General features: G+C 33.9%; 1 protein-coding gene across 2 annotated transcripts in view; it reads left to right on the plus strand.

Annotated features, from left to right (window-relative positions):
* The first annotated feature begins 14,081 nt into the window (after positions 1-14,081).
* Positions 14,082-25,544, plus strand: part of nrp1a (neuropilin 1a) — a 142,608-nt gene continuing 131,145 nt past the window's right edge. The window contains exons 1-2 of one of the 2 annotated variants that reach the window (XM_056450351.1): positions 14,082-14,692; positions 17,004-17,178. In XM_056450351.1, the coding sequence (XP_056306326.1) occupies positions 14,626-14,692; positions 17,004-17,178 (242 nt within the window). In that variant the 5' untranslated portion in view covers positions 14,082-14,625. The remainder of the gene's footprint in view (positions 14,693-17,003; positions 17,179-25,544) is intronic. The other variant, XM_056450352.1, reaches the window with a different exon arrangement.

A 25,544-nucleotide genomic window follows, 5' to 3' on the forward strand; every position in this document is an offset into this window, starting at 1 on the left:
CACAAGTGTTTGTAGCTAGTTTCGTGCTGGTTCAGGTATTATAAATGCCTAAATAGCTAATATATGTGCACCTATTTGTGCACCAGTTGATTTGCTGGTCTCGTTGGGAGATGTGAAAAGGTTGTTTTTTATTTTTTAGTTAACTGAAAAGGACTCCACCTTTGTCCAACTAAAAAGTGCTCCAACGTCAATGGCGCAGATTTTAACAAGTATTTTTAATTGCATTAGTGATAAGCTGGTCCAAAGTGCACATGCACGTTGCTTATAACACATGCATGGATGCACAGCAGCACAGAAATATCTTTATTTTCAGATGCAACACAAGTGTTTTAGCTGGTTCAGGTATCATAAACCATTGTTTAAATAGCTAATGTATTTACACCTATTTATGTACCAGTGGATTTGCTGGTCTGATTAGGAGGTGTGTTACTGTACGTTCACACCAAAAGCGGTGAGAGCGTCAAAGTAGCCGGAAGTCATTCATTTTCAATGAGAGCCGGCGGCGATAAACGGTGAGGAGCAGCGCGGCGCGTCTTCGCCGGTGTGGGCGTCGAGGAGAGTTGAAATCAAGTCAACTTTATGGTAATGAGCTATGACACGGTTCGGCAGCAAGCAATCAGAATGAAGAAGTCCAGCGCTTGAGAGGAGTTTAGAGAACACAGACTTGTGAACTTTGGTTCCGACCACAGTTGTTCCCAGGGGTTTGATTATTGCGGTTGCCGGATTTCTAATTATTTACAATGTTTTCTTACAGGAACATGCATTAAATAAGTTACTGGTGAGTTACTGATGTGCATTAATATATATTTAACTTTAAAAAAGCGGAAATCTCACGCGACAGTACAAAACAGTATAGCTGCTTTAGTATATTTCAGACATATGGACACATTGGATAATTAAGTGGAGCAAAACCGCACCACATGCAACTTGATCTTCCATTGTTAAATAAATTTGATAAGAAGTGCGCAACATTTTAGAAAGCATGTTTTATGCAGGAATGTAACTGATATGCTGCAACGGCTCCTTTAAATATGAGATCAATGTAGCGAATTTTGACGCTCTCGCCGTGCAGCGTTGTCGCCAGGGCGGCCAGAGCGACCTTGAATGCTCTCACCGCTTTCGGTGTGAATGCACAGTTAAGGTCTATTGTTGTTCCATTTTTATTTGGAGTCAACTGAAACAGACCATTGACCAACTAAAAACTACTCCAAAGTCAATGCCGCAGATGATTGTTATACATTTTTAGTTGCATTACTGATGCAAATCAGTACAGGTGCAAATGTGTGTGCATCTTGCATATTACACAAACAGGGATGCACAGCAGCACAGAAGTATCTTTAAATATGAAAAATGTAATGATTCCCAGCAGATTAACATCAAATTGACATCATCAAAAGACACGTCAAAAAGCTCGTTAATTTGGTGTCAAAACCTTGACGTCTGTTTGACATAAACACATTGATGTCCTTTTGACCATCAGAGATTGACAAAAATTACCATATTTTCCGCACTATAAGGCGCACCGGATTATAAGACGCAGTGTCAATTACGGGGTCTATTTCTGTACTTAACCCATACATAAGGCGCACCGTATTATAAGGCGCACGCTAAAATACACTGTCTGCAAAAAAAAAAAAGGTAATGGAAGCAAAACAGTTTAGTTGAACTTTATTGTACTATTTAACAATACACTCACATTATTTTTTTAATCAGTCTTCTCCCACAAATCCATCAAAGTCCTCATCTTCTGTGTCTGAATTGAACAGCTGGGCAGTTTCGTCATCAAACACGCCGGGTTCTCTCTCATCATTGTCTGAGTCAGTCTCATTGCCGGGTAGCTGTTCAGCAATGATGCCGGCTTTTGCGAAAGCTCGGACAACAGTTAAAGCAGACACCTTAGCCCAGGCATCCACAATCCATTCACATATGGTGGCGTAACTCGCCCGGCGCTGCCTACCAGTCTTAGTAAAAGTGTGTTCGCCGTCTGTCATCCATTGCTCCCACGCAGCTCGCAACTTCACTTTAAACGCCCTGTTTTGATTGGTTTATTGCTGCTGCGTACGGAGTGTACGTTTTACGTCTCTGTGTCGGCGGGAAATGCTCCGACAGCCAATCAAGCGGAGCGCTTTCCAAAATCACACAACAACATTTTTACAGATTTTTGAACTCTGTGCACACATAAAGCGCACCGGATTATTAGGCGCACGGCCGTTTTATAACAAAATTTAAGGCTTTTAGGTGCGCCTTATAGTGCGGAAAATACGGTACAAATATATAATACATGTAAACTACCTTGATGTCAAAACGACATGTAACATTGGCCTAAAAAATTTATTACAGGACTGTCCTGTAATCAGTTTTAACATGTTTCTTGTTGCCAATGTTAGATGTCAGTTTGATGTCATTTTTAAGGTAGTCAATTGACATCAAATCAATTAGCATTTTTGGCGTGTTTTTATTGTTGTTTTGGCATCAAGGTGCAGCAGAGTTCTGATGTAAAACATTAGTATTATCTACATAATAAAAAAATAGCTACCATCTCCTTCAGCTCAGGCTTTGATCTGTTTCCTCACTAGTGAAGCGTTCAGTTTTTCTGCTTATGAAGTCCGCCATGTAAATAGCGACTCCACCATGGCACGAATGTAACTCCTCTTAAAGGTAATGAGAGGTGAAACTCCGAGTGGTTTAATGCACATTATGTCCAAACACACTTATATCTCATGCGCCTGGTACGTAGAGCGTTTTTCCTGTTTTTAAAATAGTAAAAGTGTAGTCGGACACACCCTAAGTACATCTACAGCGTGCGCTTTAGACCGTGTGCTTACACTATTAAAATAGAGCCCAGTATTTCAACTGCAGTGAAACGTGCATCAACTGTGAGATTCATAGCAGTCGCCTCGTTACTGCAATACCACGGTAATGGTGATGTAAAACAAAGCACACTCGCGCTCCCTTCATTTCAGCTGTGTTTCTCTCTCCGGATGCCCTGATTTTGTGAGCGCCGCTCTCCGTCTTGATCTGCTGGGGTCCCAGTGGATCAATAGACTCTGGAAGTTTTTTTTTTTTCTCGATCTCTCTCTTCTCTTTTCTAATCAAGGGATTCTCGGTAGACTTCGCATCTACGCTAAGAGCAAAAAGCTGAGCGGATGAAAGGAAACACCAGCCTCTGTGTGGATTTTACTGATAGCTCTGATGAAGCCCTTAAAATAGCTCTTGGAAGTTTGTGATATTAAATGAGTTTGGGGGATGTTTGCCGAACTCGGATCACACAGACGCGCGCACATAAACAAACCTCTGACAAAAATGTAATTAGAGTCAAGTAGTGCAAAACAGTCTTTTTCTGCTTTCTGGAGACAGCGCAGTGATTTCTGGCTGTTTCTAAATGGTTTTATTTGCAGAGTAACTTCATACTACAGAGCTGTTGAATGCTTGATTCTGATTGGCTGATGAGAATTCTGAGGTGCGCTGTTATTGTCAGTTCCAGCAGGTTTTGAGCTCCATATCACTACACTGACTGATTTATTTGGTTTAATGAGTTATTTCAGCTACAACAGTCCAAAATCACATCAAAACCCAACTCAAGGCTTTAAATTGGATGTGTAAGGAACTATTCCTACACACAGGAGCAGTTTGAGGACAAAATCCTGACAAATTACGTCTCAAATACAACAACTAAACAGTGGAGAAGCTGTAGAGACCAGAGTACTTTTGTAAGGTAGTGTAGATTAATATTGTGAATGTGTAAGAGCACAAATACATTGAGCAACATGTGCAGACAATTAAAAAAAGCATTTATTATGAAAATAGCATGATATCATCAGCCACTGCTTTTATTATAAAAACATAGCGTCTACTATAAACTTCTAATGAATCATTTTTGGGATCTACTTCAAATGGTGTATTTAGAGTAGCGTTTATTATGTTTACCAGTTCAACCGTTTTATTGCAATAGCGCACCAACTGTGGTGTCTTAAATAAAACATTTCTGAAAGATTAGGAGAAAATCTGAACATTTCCGAATACTCCGAGGTCAAACATCCTGCATGTCAGATGATGCCAGTGCTGTCTGCCAGTCACTTATATTAGCTTTTATGGTGCCGTTTCAGCCCAGATGGAAGTGAACATTAGAGACTTCATGCGGTAAATGCTATTTCATTAGCAATGGCGGTCCAAAACCTCAAAAACAAACAAACCCGGTATTTGATGTGGCTTCGGCATTGGCAGATATGGGGATCGGCACACCCTCTCATTTAGAGGCTAAAATTATCACCACTTATTAAGAAAATTGACAACGATTCAAATTGTGTGGCCGTTTTATTGCAATGCCAATTTTTCCAAAACAAATCACCGCACTTATGCGTAAAATGCTAAATTAATACAAGGTTAGGGGCGGCATAGTGGCTTAATGTTTAGCACTGGCCTCAAAGCAAGAAGGTCGCTGGTTCGAGTCCAGGCTGGATCAGTTGTCATTTCTGTGTGGAGTTTGCATGTTCTCCCCGTGTTGGTGTGGGTTTCCTCTGGGTGCTCCGGTTTCCCCCACAGTCCAAACACACGTGCTATAGGGGAATTGATTAACTAAATTGGCTGTAGTGTACGAGTGTGTGTGAATGTGAGAGTGTATGGGTGTTTCTCAGTGCTAGGTTGCGGCTGGAAAGGCATCCTCTGCATAAAACATATGCTGGAAAAGTTGGCGATTCATTCCACTGTGGTGACCTCTGATAAATAAGACACTAAGCCAAAGGAAAATGAATGAATAATACGAGGTATTTAGTAAACAAAAACTAGTAAATATTTATTTAAAACAGTGAGTAAAATGCAAAACTACACTAAAAAATGTTTGCTGTTTGTTCAAACTACTCATTTAAAATGAGTTGAAACAACACAGTTCATTTTTGTGGGACAACTTAATTGTTTTATGTCCAGTCAACTTAAGTTTGTAAAAACTAAAAAGCTAACTAAACTAAAAATTTCAAAAAACAATTATGAAAGGAAATAAGCTAAACTGAATTACAAATAATAGTATTAAAACTAACAGCAAATTAAAAAATGCAAAACTATACACTAAAAAAGTGAGTTTCTAAACAATTCATTTATGTTGTCCCAACACAAACCTGTTAAGTTACCTGGTTTTGATCAATTTAAGTGGATTGAACATGAAACAATTAAGTAGTCCCAAACAAATCTCAGGAATTGTGCTGTTTCAGCTCATTTTAAATAAGTAGTTTGACCAATTATGATTTTAATGTACACTGTAAAAAAGATCATGACAAAAAGTCAAGATAACAAATACATTTATGTTGCTAATTTTTTTTTAAAGCTATACAACGTTAAACTTAATATTTTTAGTCTGTTTGACTGATGTAAGGACATGTTCTCCCTTTGTTGCTGTTGGTGTCCTCTGGGTGCTCCGGTTTCCCCCACAGTCCAAACACATGCGCTATAGGGGAATTGGTGAACTAAATTAGACCTAGTGTAAATGTGTGTGTGTGTGTGTGTGATTGTGAGAGTGTATGGGTGTTTCCCAGTACAGGGTTGCAGTTGGAAGGGTATCCGCTGTGTAAAACATATACTGGAATAATCTGTGGTTCATTCCACTGTGGCGACCCCTGATAACTCAGTGACTAAGCCGAAGGAAAATGAATGAATGCATGACCGATGTAAGTTGAGATGACGAGTAAAGTTATTTGATTCAACTAAAACATTTAAGGCAATAGTGTTTTTACAGTTTAGTCATCTTAAGTCAGACCAATGCCTATTTTTGTCCTTTTGAGTGGTCTCTTGTGAAATGAAAGAAAAGATGCATTAAGCGAACCCAAATGCACTCAGACAGAAGGAATGTGTGCTTTTGTTCTGTGCTAATTATTCCTCAGGAATGTATGAAAGATAACTCGGGATGGGAAAGAGCAAATTTGTTAAATGGACTCTCTATTGTTGTGCGGAACCGCCAGCGTTTTAGATACGGCAGCCGCGGAGTCTCTGAAATGACTTGATCTTATTGTTGCAGAGCCTTTATTACCCCCTGGAGAATAGACTTGAGTCAAATACAATCTTATAGAAAGGCTTCCTCACTCATTCTCCTTCTGGAGCGTCCGCATAAGTGCCATGCATTGCTAATAGTGATTGGTGGTAAACTGATGAGGTGCCTTTGTTTAAGAAACATGTCATTAGATAAGTGTGCAGTCCTTAAATTGAAGTGCTTTCCCAAATCTTATCAGAAAATAGACTATATTAAAAATGGCAATGATAAAGAACTGTAAATATGCTACAGTAAAAAAAAAACTGAAAAGACTATATGAAAAATATAATATATATATATATATATATACATGGTGAATAACCGTAAATTAATTTTCCCAGAATTCCCTTCACTTTTTCTGCTTTTTTGGCATAAAGTCTAGAAGGGATACAGCTGTGGATACTCGCATCCATATTTTAGCATTAGATAAGTGCTTTCCCAAAATCTTATCAGAAAATGGACTTTATTTTATCTTCATTCAGACACACTGTGCACTGTACAAATTTAGACGGTAAAGAATGGTAAATAAGCTACAGTTAAAAAAAAAAAAAATATATATATATATATATATATATATATATATATATATATATATATATATATATATATATATATATATATATATATATATATATTAATAAAAAGTGTAAATAATTCTCATTAACTTCTGGCCACAGCTGTATCTCTTCTAGCAACACTTGCTTTCTTGTTGACATTACTCTGCTTACTTTTATTCTCTTAAATTCCCGTACCCTGAGAGTTTTCACATCTAATTTTGATAAATGAGGATTTGCTTTAATTTTATGTGTGTGACTGTGATGTTTAGTCTATATATATATATGAGCATTAATTTACATCACTGTATGCTTGTGCTCAACACATCGTTGTTTTTTTGTTGTTGGTGTTACAAAGTTATATTGTGTAGATGTTGGTACTTGAAAATATTGGTGTATGACAAAAAGCATGAATGAAATACAGTAAATCACCATAAAATGTTCTTCAGTGTGATTTTGCTCTTAATATTAATCGATATGTGTATTAATTCACACCTTTGCCAGCCTTAGGTAATTGGTAAAACATTTAACACGTGCACAAACCTACATTACAGCTTTAACTGATACACACTATTGCCTGTGGCGTGTTTAATGGAGGCATTGATAATCACTTCTGTTAAACCAATTTAAATGCTAAATCTATTGTGAAATGTGTTGTGCAAGAAACATGAATCTTGCTGGTCAATGATGGAAAATGCAGGATTAAAAACACTTTTAGCAACAACAACATGTCACTGATAGTTTGATTGAAATTTTGATAAAAATAGTTTGTTTGTTCTTCATTTTGGGTTTGAGTTGAAGAATACACACTCACTGATTGTCAAAATGAGCCTGATGTGATCAAAATGTTTGTAAAGTCAACGTTTCCTTCTGTGTTGGCTGATTAGCACATGCAGAGTAATGCATTTACACTTCCTTTTTTCATAAGTAACAATAGGTCAGTGAACTGGACGAATGTGGCCACATGAGCGCTAAAATTCAATTCATTTCATTTTCTTTTCAGCTTAGTCCCTTTATTAATCTAGGGTCGCCACAGCATAATGAACCACCAACTTATCCAGTATATGTTTTACGCAGCGGATGCCCTTCCAGCTGCAACCCATCATTGGGAAACACCCATACACTCTTATTTACACACTTACACTACGGACAATTTAGCTTACCCAATTCCCCTATAGCGCATGTGTTTGGACTGTGGGGGAAACCGGAGCACCCAGAGGAAACCCACACCAACACGGGGAGATCATGCAAACTCCACACAGGAATGTCAACTGACCCAGCCGAGGCTCGAACCAGCAACCTTCTTGCTGTAAGGTGACAGTGCTAACCACTGCACCACCACACTGCCCCACAATTAAACTGTGATTTAAATAGATATTTAGTTAAATTTATAACTCTAAATATGTATATAGATATTATTTTCTTGAGTGGATTTAATGTATATTCCAGACAACAAAACCCTTTATTTTAAAAACCCTTAAATTATTATGACAAATATTTAGTTATATTGATGACATTTAAAAATAGTAAATATTATTACTCATAGTAAGTTCATTATTTAGAATCATATATTATTATTATTATTATAATTATAACTTGGTATGCCAGAAGTGAGACCTTTTGTATCATTATTATGGCTCAATATCTAATCATTTCAACTTGAATAATAATTGTACAATTTTATTTTGAATTTTAACTCATATTTTTGACTTTTTGTCCATTTTAATTGATGGTTGTTCATTATTATTTGTATTATTATTTACTTTGTGCCATATTATATCTTAGTATATCATAATTATGATTTATTGTTTAGTCATGATCTTGGTTTTTATTTCAATTCAAACATTTTGTCATAATTTCACTTTTTTATTTAATAATTGTTTTATCTCTTGTATAATTTAGATTTTGTTGTATTTTTATACATGAGATTTATATACGTATTCTGTCATTATTTGACATTACTTTGATTTCCTTTGTTCAATATTACAACTTTAGATTTCAGAATCGAGGCTTTGTCATGACAATTTATTTCTCTCATAATTTGATCATTTATTTATATAATTTAAAACATTCACATAGAGCTATTAAGTCATGTTTACTATATCACATTCTTGTCTCATAATTCAAACACTTTGTCATAATAGGCCTATAACATTAATAACATAATTAAGAGGGTCATAATTATGATTTGCCAAAGCCTGATGGTCTATATCATGTGCACTTCTCAGTATGCAGTATAAAGAAGGCTAGTGTTGCCTTATTGCCTTTTCACCTTGTTATGTTGAAGGTTTTGACTTGTGAATATATTTTTAATTATTACAATTTTTTGATGCTTCAATAACAAACATACAAAAATCGAACCTTTATTAAATAAAACATTAGTAATAACTTAACAGAGCAAGTTAATATAAATACACTGATAATACTGATGAAATAAATACATCTAAAACAGTAGAGAATAAAATATATAGATAAATCAATCAGTCAATCAATCAATCAATAAATCAATTACAGAGGAAAGACTCATGGATCAGTGATATTTCCAAAATAATTATCATAGTATACTTAGATTCTCTCACTTTACTTGCTATGAACCAGTCTAAGAGATTTAATAAATACATCAATATCAATTCATAAAATGTGAAAAAGAAGGCTGCAAATATTTGTTTGTTAATAAAATGTTTCCCGCCATGTTGAAGGTCTTGACTTATGAATATTAATTCGTCGTGACTGGACGCTTCACAGGGGTTACCAAGCAACGTCAGCGTGGCCTGATTAATATTCATGAGCTCAGCCCTTCCCTAGCCCTTCCCTGGTTCCCTAGCGGTGTGAGCGGAGCGGCACACCGGGAGAAAGTGCGCACTGAGCAGCTTGCGCTTCCATCCAGCACCGCAGTTCCCCTACGCGAACCATCGGAGTCACGAAGCCCACTTTTGTGTGTGTTATGTGGCTGTAACTTATCTCAGAAGTCTGAAATGAAAACGCAACCCTGCAGTGAGAGGAATTCGGCCAGCAAAGCAGCACATATTTCATGAGATTTTACATTTGTCTCCCAGCGTTTGGAAACTTCTCATTGAGCTTATAGGCTTACCTAGTGGAAAATATCAAATCCGATTCAATGAATTAACACTGGGTGCATTTTCATGCAGAATTTAATAGACTCGGAATAGAGAAGTTTGATGGACTTGTCTGTCACTGAAAGTTTGTGGTTTAAAGACGTGAGAACACTGGTGAATAGTGTCATCTGGCAGTGCGCTGTTTAATGAATATACTCTGTACAAATGATTACACTGATGCAAAATAAAGCATAAATCACCACAGTTCTGCTTTGGAGGGAGATGTTAGTAGCTAATTTGAAGCTTCATATCATAATCACATATATAGTAGCTCATAATTATGATTATACTTTGATCGTTTAAATAGTAATTAGAAATAATTTAGATGTTGTTATTATTACACTGTAAAAAATACTGATTGCCTTAAACTCTTAAGCTAAATCTAATTAACCTTATGAGTTCATTGAACTTATATTATGCTAAACTGATTTTAAAAAGCTTGCGTAAAATTACTTTAGTACTTGATTAACTTAGTTTAATAAGTTACAATGAAATTAAAACATATGTTGTCATGACTAATTGAGCAAATAATTTTTTTACAGTGTACTTTGTCAGTATAAGTACATTTTAACCCCTAATTTGTCATCGTTTAAACATTTTCTATCATTATATAAAGATAAAACAGATTTGTGCTGCTAGTTCAGTCTACTTATTTATAATGAGCTGAATCAACACAATTCTTGACTTTATGGGGGGCAACTTAAATGTTTTATGTTCAATCACTTACATTTGTAAAAACAACTTAATCATTAATATAATATAATATAATATAATATAATATAATGTAATATAATATAATATGCTGTAATATAATATAATATAATTTAATATAATATAATATAATATAAATATAATATAATATAATATAATATAATATAATATAATATAATATAATATAATAAAATATAATACAATATAATATAATATAATATAATATAATATATTATAATATAAAATAATATATAATATAATATAAAATAATATAATATAATAAAATATAAAATAATATAATATAAAATAATATAATATAATATAATATAATATAATATAATATAATATAATATAATATAAAATAATATAATATAATAAAATATAAAATAATATAATATAAAATAATATAATATAATATAATATAATATAATATAAAATAATATAATATAATATAATATAATGTAACATAATATAATATAATATAATATAATATAATATAATATAATATAAAATAATATAATATAAAGTAATATAATATAATATAATATAATATAATACAATATAATATAATTTAATATAATATAATATAATATAATATATTATAATATAAAATAATATAATATAATATAAAATAATATAATATAATAAAATATAAAATAATATAATATAAAAAAATATAGTATAATATAATATAATATAATGTAACATAATATAATATAATATAATATAATATAAAATAATATAATATAAAATAATATAATATAATAAAATATAAAATAATATAATATAATAAAATATAAAATAATATAATATAATAAAATATAAAATAATATAATATAAAAAAATATAATATAATATAATATAATAAAATATAAAATAATATAATATAAAAAAATATAGTATAATATAATATAATATAATGTAACATAATATAATATAATATAATAAAATATAAAATAATATAATATAAAATAATATAATATAATAAAATATAAAATAATATAATATAATAAAATATAAAATAATATAATATAATAAAATATAAAATAATATAATATAATAAAATATAAAATAATATAATATAATAAAATATAAAATAATATAATATAAAAAAATATAATATAATATAATATAATAAAATATAAAATAATATAATATAATAAAATATAAAATAATATAATATAAAAAAATATAATATAATATAATATAATAAAATATAAAATAATATAATATAAAAAAATATAATATAATATAATAAAATATAATATAAAATAATGTAACATAATATAATGTAATGTAATGTAAAGTAATGTAATATAATAATTGAAAATAATTTAATTGATTTGTGTTGGGACAAAATGAAGGAATTGTTTCAAAGCCAGTATGTTTTTTACAGTAGTATGACTTGGCCAACTTCATTTCAGTTTACATCATAATTAAGTTTTTTTTATTAATGTTCCAGCTCCATCAAATAAGTCCTCACACAAGTCCATTTGATAATCATCTAGAGGTTAAAGATTGACAAAATGACCACAATACATGGCAAAGTGCAAGTAGAAGACATGGAGGACTAACAATAATAATAATACTATTAATAATAAAGGCTATTAAAAGTGCATATTAGCAATCACATGTAAACTTCTGTTTTCTAGTAATATCCATTCTATAGTTGACATTTATTATGATTCATAACTTTGTCTTTGAAGGTGTCCCAATGCCTATACATGCACTAAATCCACGTTTAAGAAACAAATAGGAGACAGTGCTATAACCTTCAGTGACTGATCATTTATAAGCCAGCATAAAATCATTAGCAGGGCGGATCTTCCATCATGCGCTCTCAGAATGAAAGCATCTTTAATAATAATGACTGCTATATTTGATTGTCCTTTGATTAAAGGCAATAACTTTTGCTGAACCCACCGTTTACAGTGTGAATATACACGCATAACAAAATACAGGTCACAATTCATGCTATTAACTCTGGCTTATTACTTGCCTATTATTAATATATTAACTGTTTACTATTAGTTCTGCATGCATTATCCATACCAAAAAAGTAACCCATCTTCTACCTTAATAAACAGCTAATTAGTAGATTATTAAGCTAGTTAATGGATTGTAACCTATAAAGTGTTACCAAAATACGTAGGAGCACTCAAATAAAAATAATCTGAGTCGTCATAATGCAACGTTGGATCAAATACAGACAGCATTGGGTCAGATATGGATAGCATTGGGTTATTATTTTTGTAAAAATTGGTCAATAAGGTTTTCATTAGCTAATGTATTTACTAACATGAACTAATAATAAACAACATTTATACAGTATTTATTGATCTAGTTCAACATTTGCTACTGCATTATATTAAAATACAAATGCATGATTGTTAATATTAGTTAATGCACCTTAACTATGTTTGTTTATTATTTTAATGTATTGTTTATTGTTTGTTCATGTTAGCAAATACATAAACTATCACTAAATAATTCAACTTTATTATAGTGTAACCAAAAATAATCTATTACATTTAAATGACATCTTCTTTAATCCAATGTTGGCTTGATTTGACCTCATTGGATAACAACAACCCAGCATTTTAATAGTGTGAGTTATGATTTTAACTCCTGACTGTTTTATATTAATCTGCATGCTTTGGTTTTTTTGTGGAGAGAGGATAGAGTGTGCTGTAGGCGGTATTTTTTGGCCGGGGCAGCCTCGCGGAACAGGGCGTGATACGGAGCATGGAGCCCGCGGAGATCGCAACTTCTCCCGGATTCCTGATGAATGAAGCCCGCTGTCCGCCTTTTCTCCGGTGCTTGAATATCCACTGCATGAGCGAGTGCGCGGTCATTACAGCAAAATCTCAGGCTGACTCTGTACTGCAGGACCCTGTGTTTGTTTCCTCGCGCTGACCGCTTGGTATCGCGTAAATGACGGATACAATGAGAGTTGCTGAACGCTGAGTGTTATTCGGAGACGCTGATGTTTATGGATTTGACTGGAGATAACGGCGGTCAGCGGATCGTACTGTATTACTGCTGGATGTTAACGGGGGTGACAGCTTGTAGGCAAGTGCTGATTGTTTGTCTGAGCAGAAAGGACTCGGTTGAAGTGACAGGCATAATCAGTTTAGCATGAAGAAAAATCGATGTACGATCAACTTATGTAGAGTCTCACCGCGCAATGCTGTAATTTGTATTTGTGCATAAACTGCAGTGGTAAGCAGACAAGATTGCAACAGATTTCAGTGTGAAAGGTCTTTATAATGCAGAATGCCTGGCATATTTCCATGTTTCGCATTATCTGCATCATGTTAAATGAAGTTCGGGAGTAAAACATGCGGTAATAATACGAAATATGTGCATGCGTTTGCGTGAAAATGCATTGGGAAATAATGTAGATACAATTCAGAACATAAAGGTGCACATGCTTCAATCTAGATAGCTGATCTAGTAGTTGTTGCAAACTAGTAGTTGTTGCGTGTATTAAACGTCCATTGTTGCACCGCAATCTCAACATAAAGAGCGCTTCCAGTGCGCGCGAGGGTTGGACGGTGTCTCGCGGAGAGCTCGGGGTCTCTGTGCTCTTTTATACGGGAGGCTGGGCTCCATATAGGTCGGGCTTTTGCATATGTGTAATCAAACCAATGAGAATCCCCTGCGCGTCTGGCACACGGCAGAGCAACAAACTCTAGGAAGAAGAGAAGCGTAATTTAGGGGGTGTATCCCTTGTTTAAGACGCTGTTATGGCAAAGCCAATCGCCAGATGTTTGTGTTCCTCACTCCGATTTTGAGACTAAGCAGAACGCCGGGTTACTACGCGGAGGCTGAATCTCCTATCCAAGCCTCACTTTTTTTTAGCCAAAGTCTAGCGATCTCTCTTTGCTTTGCGCACAGGATTACTCGTCTATTTCGCGGAACTGCAACCATTTTTTCCCTTTTCTGTCATTCTTTAACAGGGTGAAGGAAATGGCAAAGGAGAGAGGATCGGGTCTGGGAGAGCGCAGAGGAAACCAGAGCTGAATGGCAGGATGCGAGCGACCTGAAGACGCACAAAACCGCACATTTCTACAGCTCTCAGACCCTTTTTGCGCGCTCTTTCGGTTTCCTTCCTTACACGCGAGAGGAATTACCCCAACACGACCATCTGAGGATTGTCTCTTGTTCTTCATTTTTTGCACAATTTTTGTTATTTTTTCCGCACTCCGAACTCTAGGATTCGAGGATGCATTGTGGATTAGTGTTGATCCTCTTTTCGGGAATCTTTCTCATCGTCAGTGCTTTCAAAAATGGTGAGTGTCGGCTGAAACTGACGGCTGTCTATAATGACTTTTTCTTGGGATTAGATGAGGGGAAAGCCTTTAAATGAGGGGTTGCGACTTCGGGCTGGTCACCTGCTCTCACCTGCCGCCGCTTTCTGGCACTGGATGACCAGACAAGACCGTTTCACAAAACCGCGCTGAGATCCAGCTCTTATTTGTTTCGCCGTACAACAAAACTCGCGCTCTGATTGTGCCCAAACATTATCGTATGATGCATATATATTTAATTAAGATAGTTAAGATTTAAGAAATAGTTATTATTATGTTTTATATCATTCATTTGACTTGTTTTATTACATTATGGGTCTGAAATTATGAAATGAGCCCATAGTGTGCATGCGATTTGATATTTAAAATGTTAGACACTCGTATTTTAAAGTATAGGCTACAGTATAACCTCTTTATTTGTAATACAGATCTGCTACTCAGTAGTTTAATGTTATAATATGTTTAAATTAGTAATTTATAAAAAAAATAGATAGATAGATAGATAGATAGATAGATAGATAGATAGATAGATAGATAGATAGATAGATAGATAGATAGATAGATATGTATATTTATATTATAAAGTGCTACCTAAAGTTTTCTGTTTCTCTGAAGTTTAATGTTTTTGACCATAATCTTAAGGAAAAAAAGCCACATTAAAACACAAAATATTCCAGAGAATCATAATAATGCTGCAATAATACATTTTTAATTAGTTGTGAATGTAGATGTAATAACATTGTTAACTTTAGTAAAGTTATGCTATTATTGACTAGGCTATTTTAGATGTTTTTATATATGAAGTCCTGCATTTTTCCTCTTATTTTTCTGTTCCTGTATCTGATTTGTGCGCCTGCATTGCTAAATCAGATAAAGTCTGTATCTTTATCATGCCTGTCCAGACTAAAAAGTCCTGAAGAGTTTCTACTGACTTTTTCTCGGGTCACTTTAATGTAGATTTGGACACAAGATAGTCGCCAAATCACTTTAAGCACGTGGAATAAGTCATGCATGTTTTGCACTACATTATTAAATTAAATGAATGATTAAATATACCACATTTGGGCTTTAAAAGTTGTTATAGATATTAATTCACTTTTTGGATTATTAACCTCCTGTTAAAAACATCTAAGGATTATTCATTAAAGTATATATACATTTATTCCTGTTGAAATAATGTTACACTTTACCTAAAGTAATACATCTGGATCATTTATGTACTCTTAACCTAGAAACTCAAATATCTTGACATGTTTTTTTTTGTTGTTGTTGTTCTTGCTTGTATCATTTGTTGACAATTTTGGACAATAGATAGTCACCAAACCACTTTAAGCACATGGAATAAGTCATGCGTGTTTTGCACTACGTTATTGAACAAAATGAATGATTAAATATACCCAATTTGAGCTTTAAAAAGTTGTTATATATATAAATTAACCACCGATTAAAAACCTCTAAGGATTACTCACTAAATAATATACATCTAATACATTTATAATTCCTGTTTTAACATGTTACACTTTGCCTAATGTCATACATCTGAATCAGTTAGTTATCCTTTATGTATTCTTAACCTAGAAACTCAAATATCTTGATCTGTTTTTATTGCTTGCATCATTTGTTCACAAATTTACATTGAATATGTTCATGTTTATTCTGACAAAGTGTTTGTGTGTGTAAACATCTCCATCAGACCTCGAGCCATGCGCTTACTCTGTACGTTTGTTTGTTGTTGATGGATATGAGGAAATTCAGTGTTGATCCACTGTGGAAGGGACCAAATAAATGAAATATGTAAGAGACAAAGGTCACGCTTCCCTCCCACATAATGACATTAAATCTAGGCGCAAATATCAAGCCTTTATTTAGTGCTCAGAAATGGGTCAGAAATGACTAGAGGAGATTGTATCTCTCTTAGCGAATATTTGGAGAGAAGCCGGCACAGTCATTCTTATGTCAAACCACAATAGTGCTATTGTATGAGGTGTTACAAAATAAACCATTCAGGCAATGTGATGTTGAACATGCAATGTGGGAAAGAGATACTAGAACAAAATACAGTGTTCAGTGTGTTAAAGAAGATGCTTCTATTATTGTAGGTCCTAACTTTAAGTATGAATTATTGGTTGATAAACAGATATAATCATGTGCAGTAGTGAGACTGATTTAATCTTTCTCAGTTTCATTGTAATACTGCATTATAAGGAAAATACACCTCGTAAAGCATCCAAAAAGCAACATGTTGGTATTGTATTTCAGCATGCGTGATATTGTGGCCTTTCTGTTGTTTCAGACAAATGTGGGGACAATATCAGGATCACTAGTGCGAATTACCTCACCTCGCCCGGCTATCCTGTCTCTTACCACTCGTCTCAGAAATGCATATGGGTGATTACAGCTCCAGGACCCAACCAGAGGATTTTGATCAACTTCAACCCACACTTTGACCTGGAAGACAGAGAGTGCAAGTGAGTGTTGAGCGTTCAGTATTTTGTGTGGAGCTGCGCCACCTGCTGGTGCTGATGGGGTATATGTAGGACATTCATGTGGTGGAGCGCAGAGAGACTCATGTGTGCGTGGTGTTGGTTAGGGATAGTTCATCCAAAAATTTATTCTGCCATCATTTACTCAGAACAAAACACAGTTGTTATACTTGTACCTAATTAACTAATTTAAGCCTTTGCATTGTATATTAAAGAGATAGTTCACTCAAAAATGAATATTCTGCCATTATTTACTCAAAACAAAGCCATTGTTGTTAAACTTATATCTAAATAACCAATTTAAGCCTTTGCATTGTATATTAAAGGGATAGTTCACACAAACAATAAAAATTCTGCCATCATTTGCTCAAACAAACCACTGTTGTGCAACTTGTACCTATTACAGCCTTTAAATTGCAATGTTAAAGAGATAGTTCATCCAAAAATGAATATTCTGCCATCATTTAACCACTGTTAACTTGTCTAGTTAACCTAATTGACCCATTTAAGCCTTTACATGGCACATTAAAGGGATAATTCACCCAAAAATGAATATTCTGCCATCATTTAACAAGAAGAAACCACTGTTATCTTATCTAGTTTACCTAATTATCCCATTTCAGCCTACTTTAAAGGGATAGTTCACCCAAAAATGAAAATTCTTCAGTCATTTGCTCACCCGTTTAAAACCTACTTAATATTTCCATATTATTGAAGTCGGAAGCATTCTTCAAAACATCTTCTTTTGTTTTCAGCAGAAGAAATAATCTAATAAGGGTTTAAAACCACACGGGGGGAAATAGAGAATGAGGCAGTTTTCATTTTTGGGTGAACCATCCCATTAAGTTCTGATTTCACTCAGATTTGTCACTTTATTTTAGGGGTTCAATTCTCGCTATGAGCAAACCATTCACTAGGATTGTTAGCTAAATAAACTCATATTTATCTTCTTATTATTAGTCATTAATGGAGTAGTTGGGTTTAGGATTAGGGAAATAGAATAAGATCATACTTATATATAGTAATAATAATCAGCAAATATCTTAATAATGAGCAAATAATGCTTAAACAAAATAATTACCATTAAAAGCATTCTTCAAAATATCTTCTTTTGTGTTCAACAGTTGAAATAAACTAAAATAAACAAGTTTAAAACCATATGAGAATAATAAATGAGGCAATTATCATTTTTGGGTGAACTATCCCTTTAAGTGCTGATTTAATTCAGATTTGGCACCTTTGACATGTTTATTTCTCCATAAATGTGTTAAAGGGACACAATGTGAGTTTCCTTTCACACGTTGTCTTTTAATAGTTTTAAAACAATGAGGTATTGAAAGCTGGTTTCTTATTTTTGCGTCATGATTCAACATGTGGTTTGGTTACTGTAACTTGTTTTTCACTGAGTCCCATTTTAATTTCAATTCTATGTATTAATAAACCCTTATGTATGACTTTTAGCTCAATAAACTGCTCATTTGTTGCTTATTATTAGTTATTAAAGTAGGTAGTAGTTAGGTTAAGTTATTGGGAAAGATCAGGAATGAATAACATCGTATTATATAAGTAGTTTTAAACAGTTGATATTTTAGTATCAAAGCAAGTGATACCCCCATAGTAAATAGTGGGTATATACCTGAACTTAAGTGTTACCTCTATTTTTTCTTCTATAAACATGTTTAAAATAAACGAGCTTCCTTTCACACATTGTCTTTTGGTAGTTTTGAAAGCATTCTTCTAATATCTTCTATTGTGGTCAACAGAAGAAATAAACTAATGAAGGTTTAAAACCAAATGAGGGAAAATAAATGAGGCGATTTTCATTTTCAGCTGAACTATCCCTGATTTCATTCAGATTTGGCATCTGAGACATTTTTATTTTTCTGTTAATGTGTTAAAAGTGACCTTGAAAACCACATGAGGGAAAATAGATAACGAGGCAGTTTTTATTTTTGGGTGAACGATTCCTTTAACTGCTGATTTCATTCAGATTTAGCATTATTCTTCTATGAACGCGTTTAAAGGGACACAATGTGAGTTTCCTTTCAGAAGTTGTCTTTTTGGTAGTTTTGTCAAGCGAGTAGATAAAACAATGAGGTATTGAAAGCTGATTTCTTATTTTTGCATCATGATTCAGCATGTGGTTTGGTTGCTGTAGCTTGTTTCCACTGTGTCTTGTCTTTTTTTTGTCATTTTATTTTATGGTACAATTCTTGCTATTAATAAAGAATAAATTATGAGTTTAACTCAATAAACTAGCTTGGTTTAGTTTTGAAGGTTTAAAAGAAAAGGTTTAAAACAGCATGAGGGAGAATAGATAATGAGGCATATTTCATTTTTTGGGTGAACTACCCCTTCAACTGCTGATTTCATTCAGATTTGGCATCTTTGACGTGTTTAATTTTCTATAAATCTGTTAAAAGTGGTTTGGTTGCTGTAGCTTGTTTCCACTGGTATTGGGAAGGATGTGGGATGATTAAGATCATACTTTATAAGCATTAATAATTACTTTATAAGTACTAATAAAAAGCTAATACGCCATTAGTTAATAGTGGAAATTGGTTTGTAAACTAAAGTGTTACCTTTATGTTTCCTACTGTAAACGTGTTAAAATAACCCAATGAATATTTGTGTGTTTCCCTACACTAGTTGTCTTGTAGTAGTTTTGAAAGCATTCTTCAAAATATCTTCTATTGTGTTCAACACAAGAAATAAACTAATGAAGGTTGAAAACCGCATAAGGGAGAATAAATAATGAGGCAGTTTTCATTTTTAGGTGAACTGTCGCTTTAAGTGCTGATTTAATTCAGGTTTGGCATTATTTACATTTTTATTTTACTATAAATGTGTTAAAAGGGGCGCGTATGAGTTTAATTTCACACGTCGTCTTTTGGATAAAACAATGAGGTATTGAAAGCTGATTTCTTATTTTTGCGTCATGATTCAACATGTGGTTCGGTTGCTGTAGCTTGTTTCCACTGAGTCACATTTTAATTTAAGGTGCAATTCTTTTAATAACCCTTAAGTTCGACTTTCTGCTCAATAAACTACTCATCTGTTGCTTATTAATAGTTATTAAGGTAGCAATTGAGTTGAGGTATTGAGAAGGATCAGGGATAATTAAGGATCATACTTTATAAGCATTAATAATTACTTCATAAGTACTCAGAAAAAGCTAATATCATAATAATAAACCAGTACTATGCCAGTAGTTAATAGTGGGACTTGATACTTAAACTAAAGTGTTAAAAAAGAGTTATCTCATATAAACATGCTAAAATAAATCAATAATTATTGGTGTGTTTTTATTTGAGATTCATTTCGCATGTTGTCTTCAAAATGTCTTCCTCTGTGTTCAGCATAAGAAATAGACAAGTAAAGGTTTGAAACCACATGAGGGAGAATAAATAATGAGGCAGTTTTCATTTTTAGGTGAACTATCCCTTTAAGTGCGCATTTCATTCAGGTTTGGCATTATTTACATTTTTATTTTCCTTTAAATGTGTTAAAAGAGACACAATATGAGTTTCATTTCACACGTTGTCTTTTGGATAAAACAATGAGATATTGAAAGCTGATTTCTTATTTTTGCGTCATGATTCAACATGTGGTTCGGTTGCTGTAGCTTGTTTCCACTGAGTCCCATTTTAATTTAAGGTGCATTTCTTTTAATAACCCTTAAGTTCGACTTTCTGCTCAATAAACTACTCATCTGTTGCTTATTAATAGTTATTAGGGTAGCAATTGAGTTGAGGTATTGAGAAGGATCAGGGATAATTAAGGATCATACTTTATAAGCATTTCCTATAAATGTGTTAAAGGGGGCGCAGTATGAGTTTAATTTCACATGTCGTCTTTTGGATAAAACAATGAGGTATTGAAAGCTGATTTCTTATTTTTGCATCACGATTCAACATGTGGTTTGGTTACTGTAGATTAATGTATGTTTGTGTGTTAGAGTTTCCTTTCAGACATCGTCTTTTAGTAGTTTTAAAAGCGTTCTTCAAAATATCTTCCCATTTTTGGGTGAAGTATCCCTTTCACTGCTGATTTCATTCAGATTTGCCATTATTTTTCTATAAATGTGTTAAAAGAGATACAGTGTGAGTTTCCTTTCACACGTTGTCTATAAAACAATGAGATATTGAAAGCTGATTTCTTATTTTTGCATCACGATTCAACATGTGGTTTGGTTGCTGACCCATTCTGCTTCTGGTTGCGTGTGTTTCCTTTGTTTAAGCCGGCGGGTCTGAGGGACGTCATTGTGCTGTTAGAGTGTGTCCGACTCTGTTACTGTATCCCCTCCACCCAGATAGTCTTCCGCCTGGAGTCTTTTGTGTTCACTGAATGCCTGGTATTAATGGCTCCGTTTATCAGGATCTTTACCTTTTTATGGCTCTGTAAACCTACAGAGATTTACAGCCCCAGATGACCCCGCGCTGTCTGCTCATAGGGGGTCCGTCTCTTCTGAGAGTTCAGGTTTCGCTGCCCAGAAACGAACAGAACAGACCCCCCTCCGGTCACACACACACAAATCTCCAACCAGGGGACACTTAGAGTGAATGGAGTGTGGATAGACACATGGTGGGGACATAATGAGCCCTCCTAATGAAATTATCCTGCAAAGGTTTGGCGAACAAGACAACTTACAGAATTGCAAGTTTAGCTCTCGAGGCAGGACGTGGATATAAATGAGTTTAACGTGAGCTCTTTAAACATGTGCTCTGTTTGGGATTATGAAGTCTTTCCTGTTGAGTTTGTAATCCCAAACAGAGCACACTTTAAAAAGAAAGACTTCATAATCACAGTGCTTTGCATTATTTTTGCACAAACCGGACACTCAGTTAGTTTGTGTTTAGGTCAATGTCTTCAGGTCTTCAAAATCCATTACAATGCATCTAAACCAGCTCTTATTTGGGGCCTGACATCGTAAATCCTTCAGTTTAGCTACTCCTACCCACCAACCATTGCAACTGGATTTAAATAACTTTTCTGCTGAAAATATAAGGCCCTTACCTAATATTTTCAGCAGAAAAGTAGTTTAATTAAAGTTACAATGGTTGGCGAGTGGGAGGAGCTAAACTAAAGGATTTACTTTATTGCTTAATTTAATAATAATTTCATTACAGTTACTAATAAAGGACTTGCCTTAAATACTGTACATGTCTTTATGCATGTATATGTTGTTGTTATTGACATATATTAAATAATAACCCTATTTTTGAACGAAACAAGGTTAGATTTGCCAGATAATTGCAGATGCTTAGGAAACAATCAAATGAGTAAGACATTTGTTATATATCAAATGAGTATTTTCATATTAGTCAGTAATATTACTGTAATTAATTTAAAAACTGAATAAATATAAATGTACACACATTTGCACAAGTAAATAAATAGACTTAATGATAGGCTAAAAATCAGCGTAATTCTGCATGCGCAGATTCGGTGTGGGCCTACTATTCAGTTACTTTCCATACCTAAAGTTACTATTCAATACTTTTTTCAAAGCATAGGATAAGTCATTTAAATTCACTTTCAATGATTAATAATTACTAACTTTAAGTCATTTACCCAGCAGTCTATTTTTAAATGAAAGCGATTTTGTGTTTACATTTTTCCCTGCATTTGTAAAAAACATAAGTGGTTTCATCTGTTCTCCAGAAACGCTGTTTGTAGCGTTCGCCAAATGTCCGTGCATGGTTTTGCATTATGCCTTTACATGTGGTCACGGTTCATAAAATAGCAGTGCAAGTTATGTTAAGTGCTAACTTGAAGACACTCATGCCCTCAGTGCTGCGTTTTCTGCGGGAACTCTGCTTCAGGGCTTTTTTTTTTGCCATTCTAAAACGTGCTGCGGTTGTATTTCGTCCCTCAAGGCAACATATGCTGTTCACTGGGGTTCAACACCACTCTATAATCTCTCCACTTCAATCTGTCATCCTGAACGGCTTTTGTGGCCATTCAAACAAACTCAAAGTGGTTTAGTCATTTGGTTGGTGATTGGCTGAAAGTTATAAGTGATATAGATTGACGCTATATATGGTTTTAGCATCGATATCGCAATGTGATCATGTAAACAGGCAGATCAGATTTATTGAGGCATTCCGTTTTGGATGTCATTAAACTGGTCAATGTGGTACTTCTCCGCAGTTTAATGATGTAGAAAGAAGAGTGTGTGTGGAGACGCAGACACGGTAAACAACAACAACAGAGGAAACATGGAGGAGGAAAGTGGTCAGTGGTCGACGGCAAAAGTTACCTGCCTTGCAAAAAGAAATCAGTCATTAGAAATGAGTTATTAAACTATTATGATTAGAAATGTGTTGAAATAAAATCTTCTTTGCGTTAAACTAAAATTGGGGGGGAATATATATAGGGGGCTAATAATTCTGATTGACGCCCACCGCCACAACCTCTATCGCTAATTCGATTGCGAGAGCAGATAGACATCTGCTGGGTGGATCTGGTTTCTGCAGATTAGGCGGTGTGTTCTTGACTCCCGGATTCAGCTGGACACACATTAAGGGTTTCGTGCATAATGGAAACCGTTGATGGCCGAAATGGTTTCTTTATCAGATGGACCGCGGAGCGAGGGAAGCTACAACACACGCTTCAGTGCGCCGCTCGCAATCTAATTAGCAACAAATGCAACGCACATGCTCAGCATAACATGTCCGTTATCAACAAAGCAAACAAGAAATGCTTCATGTCCACTTGTGGAGGAAAAAAAACAGCTGGCGGATCCGAGTGCTGCACGTGTGGGATGTCAGGATCGTCTTGTTTGCAGTCGGAGTGAATCTTTGATTGAGAGAGGATTTAGTATATATGTGGACCACAACATCTGTCATAAGTGTCCATTTTTGGAAATTGTAATATATAGGGTTTAAATTAACATATATATATATATATATATATATATATATATATATATATATATATATATATATACACACACACACACACACACACACACACACACACACACACACATATATATATATATATATATATATATATATATATATATATATATATATATACATATATATATACATATATATATATACATACATATATATACATATATATATATATATATATTTATATATATACACATGTGTGTGTGTGTGTGTGTGTGTGTGTGTGTGTATATAATTTAAAGTGCATATAAAGTTATCTAAATCAAGTTCTTAGCAATGCACAAAATTAAGTTTTTATATATTTTCTGGTCCGTTACAGGCTAATCTTTAAACAATCAACAAATAATCAACAATTTAATAATCATTAAAAACAATTATAATTTACTATTGACAAAAATATACTAGATCAGCATATGACTGGTTAATATATATTCATTCATTCATTTTCTTTTCAGCTTAGTCCCTTTATTAATCTGGGGTCGCCACAGCGGAATGAACCGCCAACTTATCCAGCACATGTTTTACACTGCGGATGCCCTTCCCATCACTGGGAAGGTTTATTTATGTGTATATATATAAATCTGAATTATTGGCCCCCTTTTTATTTATTTTTCCCAATTTCTGTTTAACGAAGAGAAGATTATTTCAACACATTTCTAATCATAATAGTTTTAATAACTCATCTCCAATAACTGATTTATTTTCTCTTTTTATGATGACAGTAAATAATATTTGACTAGATATTCTTCAAGACGCTGGAAATAGCAGCATTTAGACGCCATTTTAGCTTTCTCTACTATAACATTACAGCGCCTCTGGCCACGCCCCTTCACTGCAGGGTGTATGTGCGTAACCTGAAGGGTTTATGACATCATTAACCTGGATGTATTTTTTGTAATCCTCAAACTTTGTTCGCTGTAGGCTTTGCTAAGCTAACTCTGTAAAAGCCAATGTCTCGATTTGCATTGAACTTTAAGCGTCTTACATTCAGAGATGTTGTTTATGTTCACACAGCTACATTACACATTAACTACAGTTTAACATATGATATCATAGCGGACCACCCCTTTAACACATCTAAACTGACTTAAACCACTTTAAATCCTCATTTGAGTCATAATCATTAATAAATACATTCACATTTATTCTGCTTCACTTTTAGGAAGGTTTCATGCAAACTGTGTAAATCAGATTATTGCATTTTTCCTGAAAGGATAGCAGCATTGTTGATTATGTCACACTGGTGTATTTAGTGTTATTGAAGCAGATGGACTTCAGTGAGGTCATGGTGTGTGTGTGTGTGTGTGTTGTGTCAGAGGCCGCCCTCTGCAGATAACACATTCCTCTGACAGCACTATGAATCATTGATGCGCCCCAATCCGCTGACCAAACAAAAACTGGAAACATGTCCTCCTGATTGTTAGATTC

Source organism: Danio aesculapii, chromosome 24 (assembly GCF_903798145.1).
Source record: "Danio aesculapii chromosome 24, fDanAes4.1, whole genome shotgun sequence".
In the NCBI taxonomy this organism is placed as follows: domain Eukaryota; kingdom Metazoa; phylum Chordata; class Actinopteri; order Cypriniformes; family Danionidae; genus Danio; species Danio aesculapii.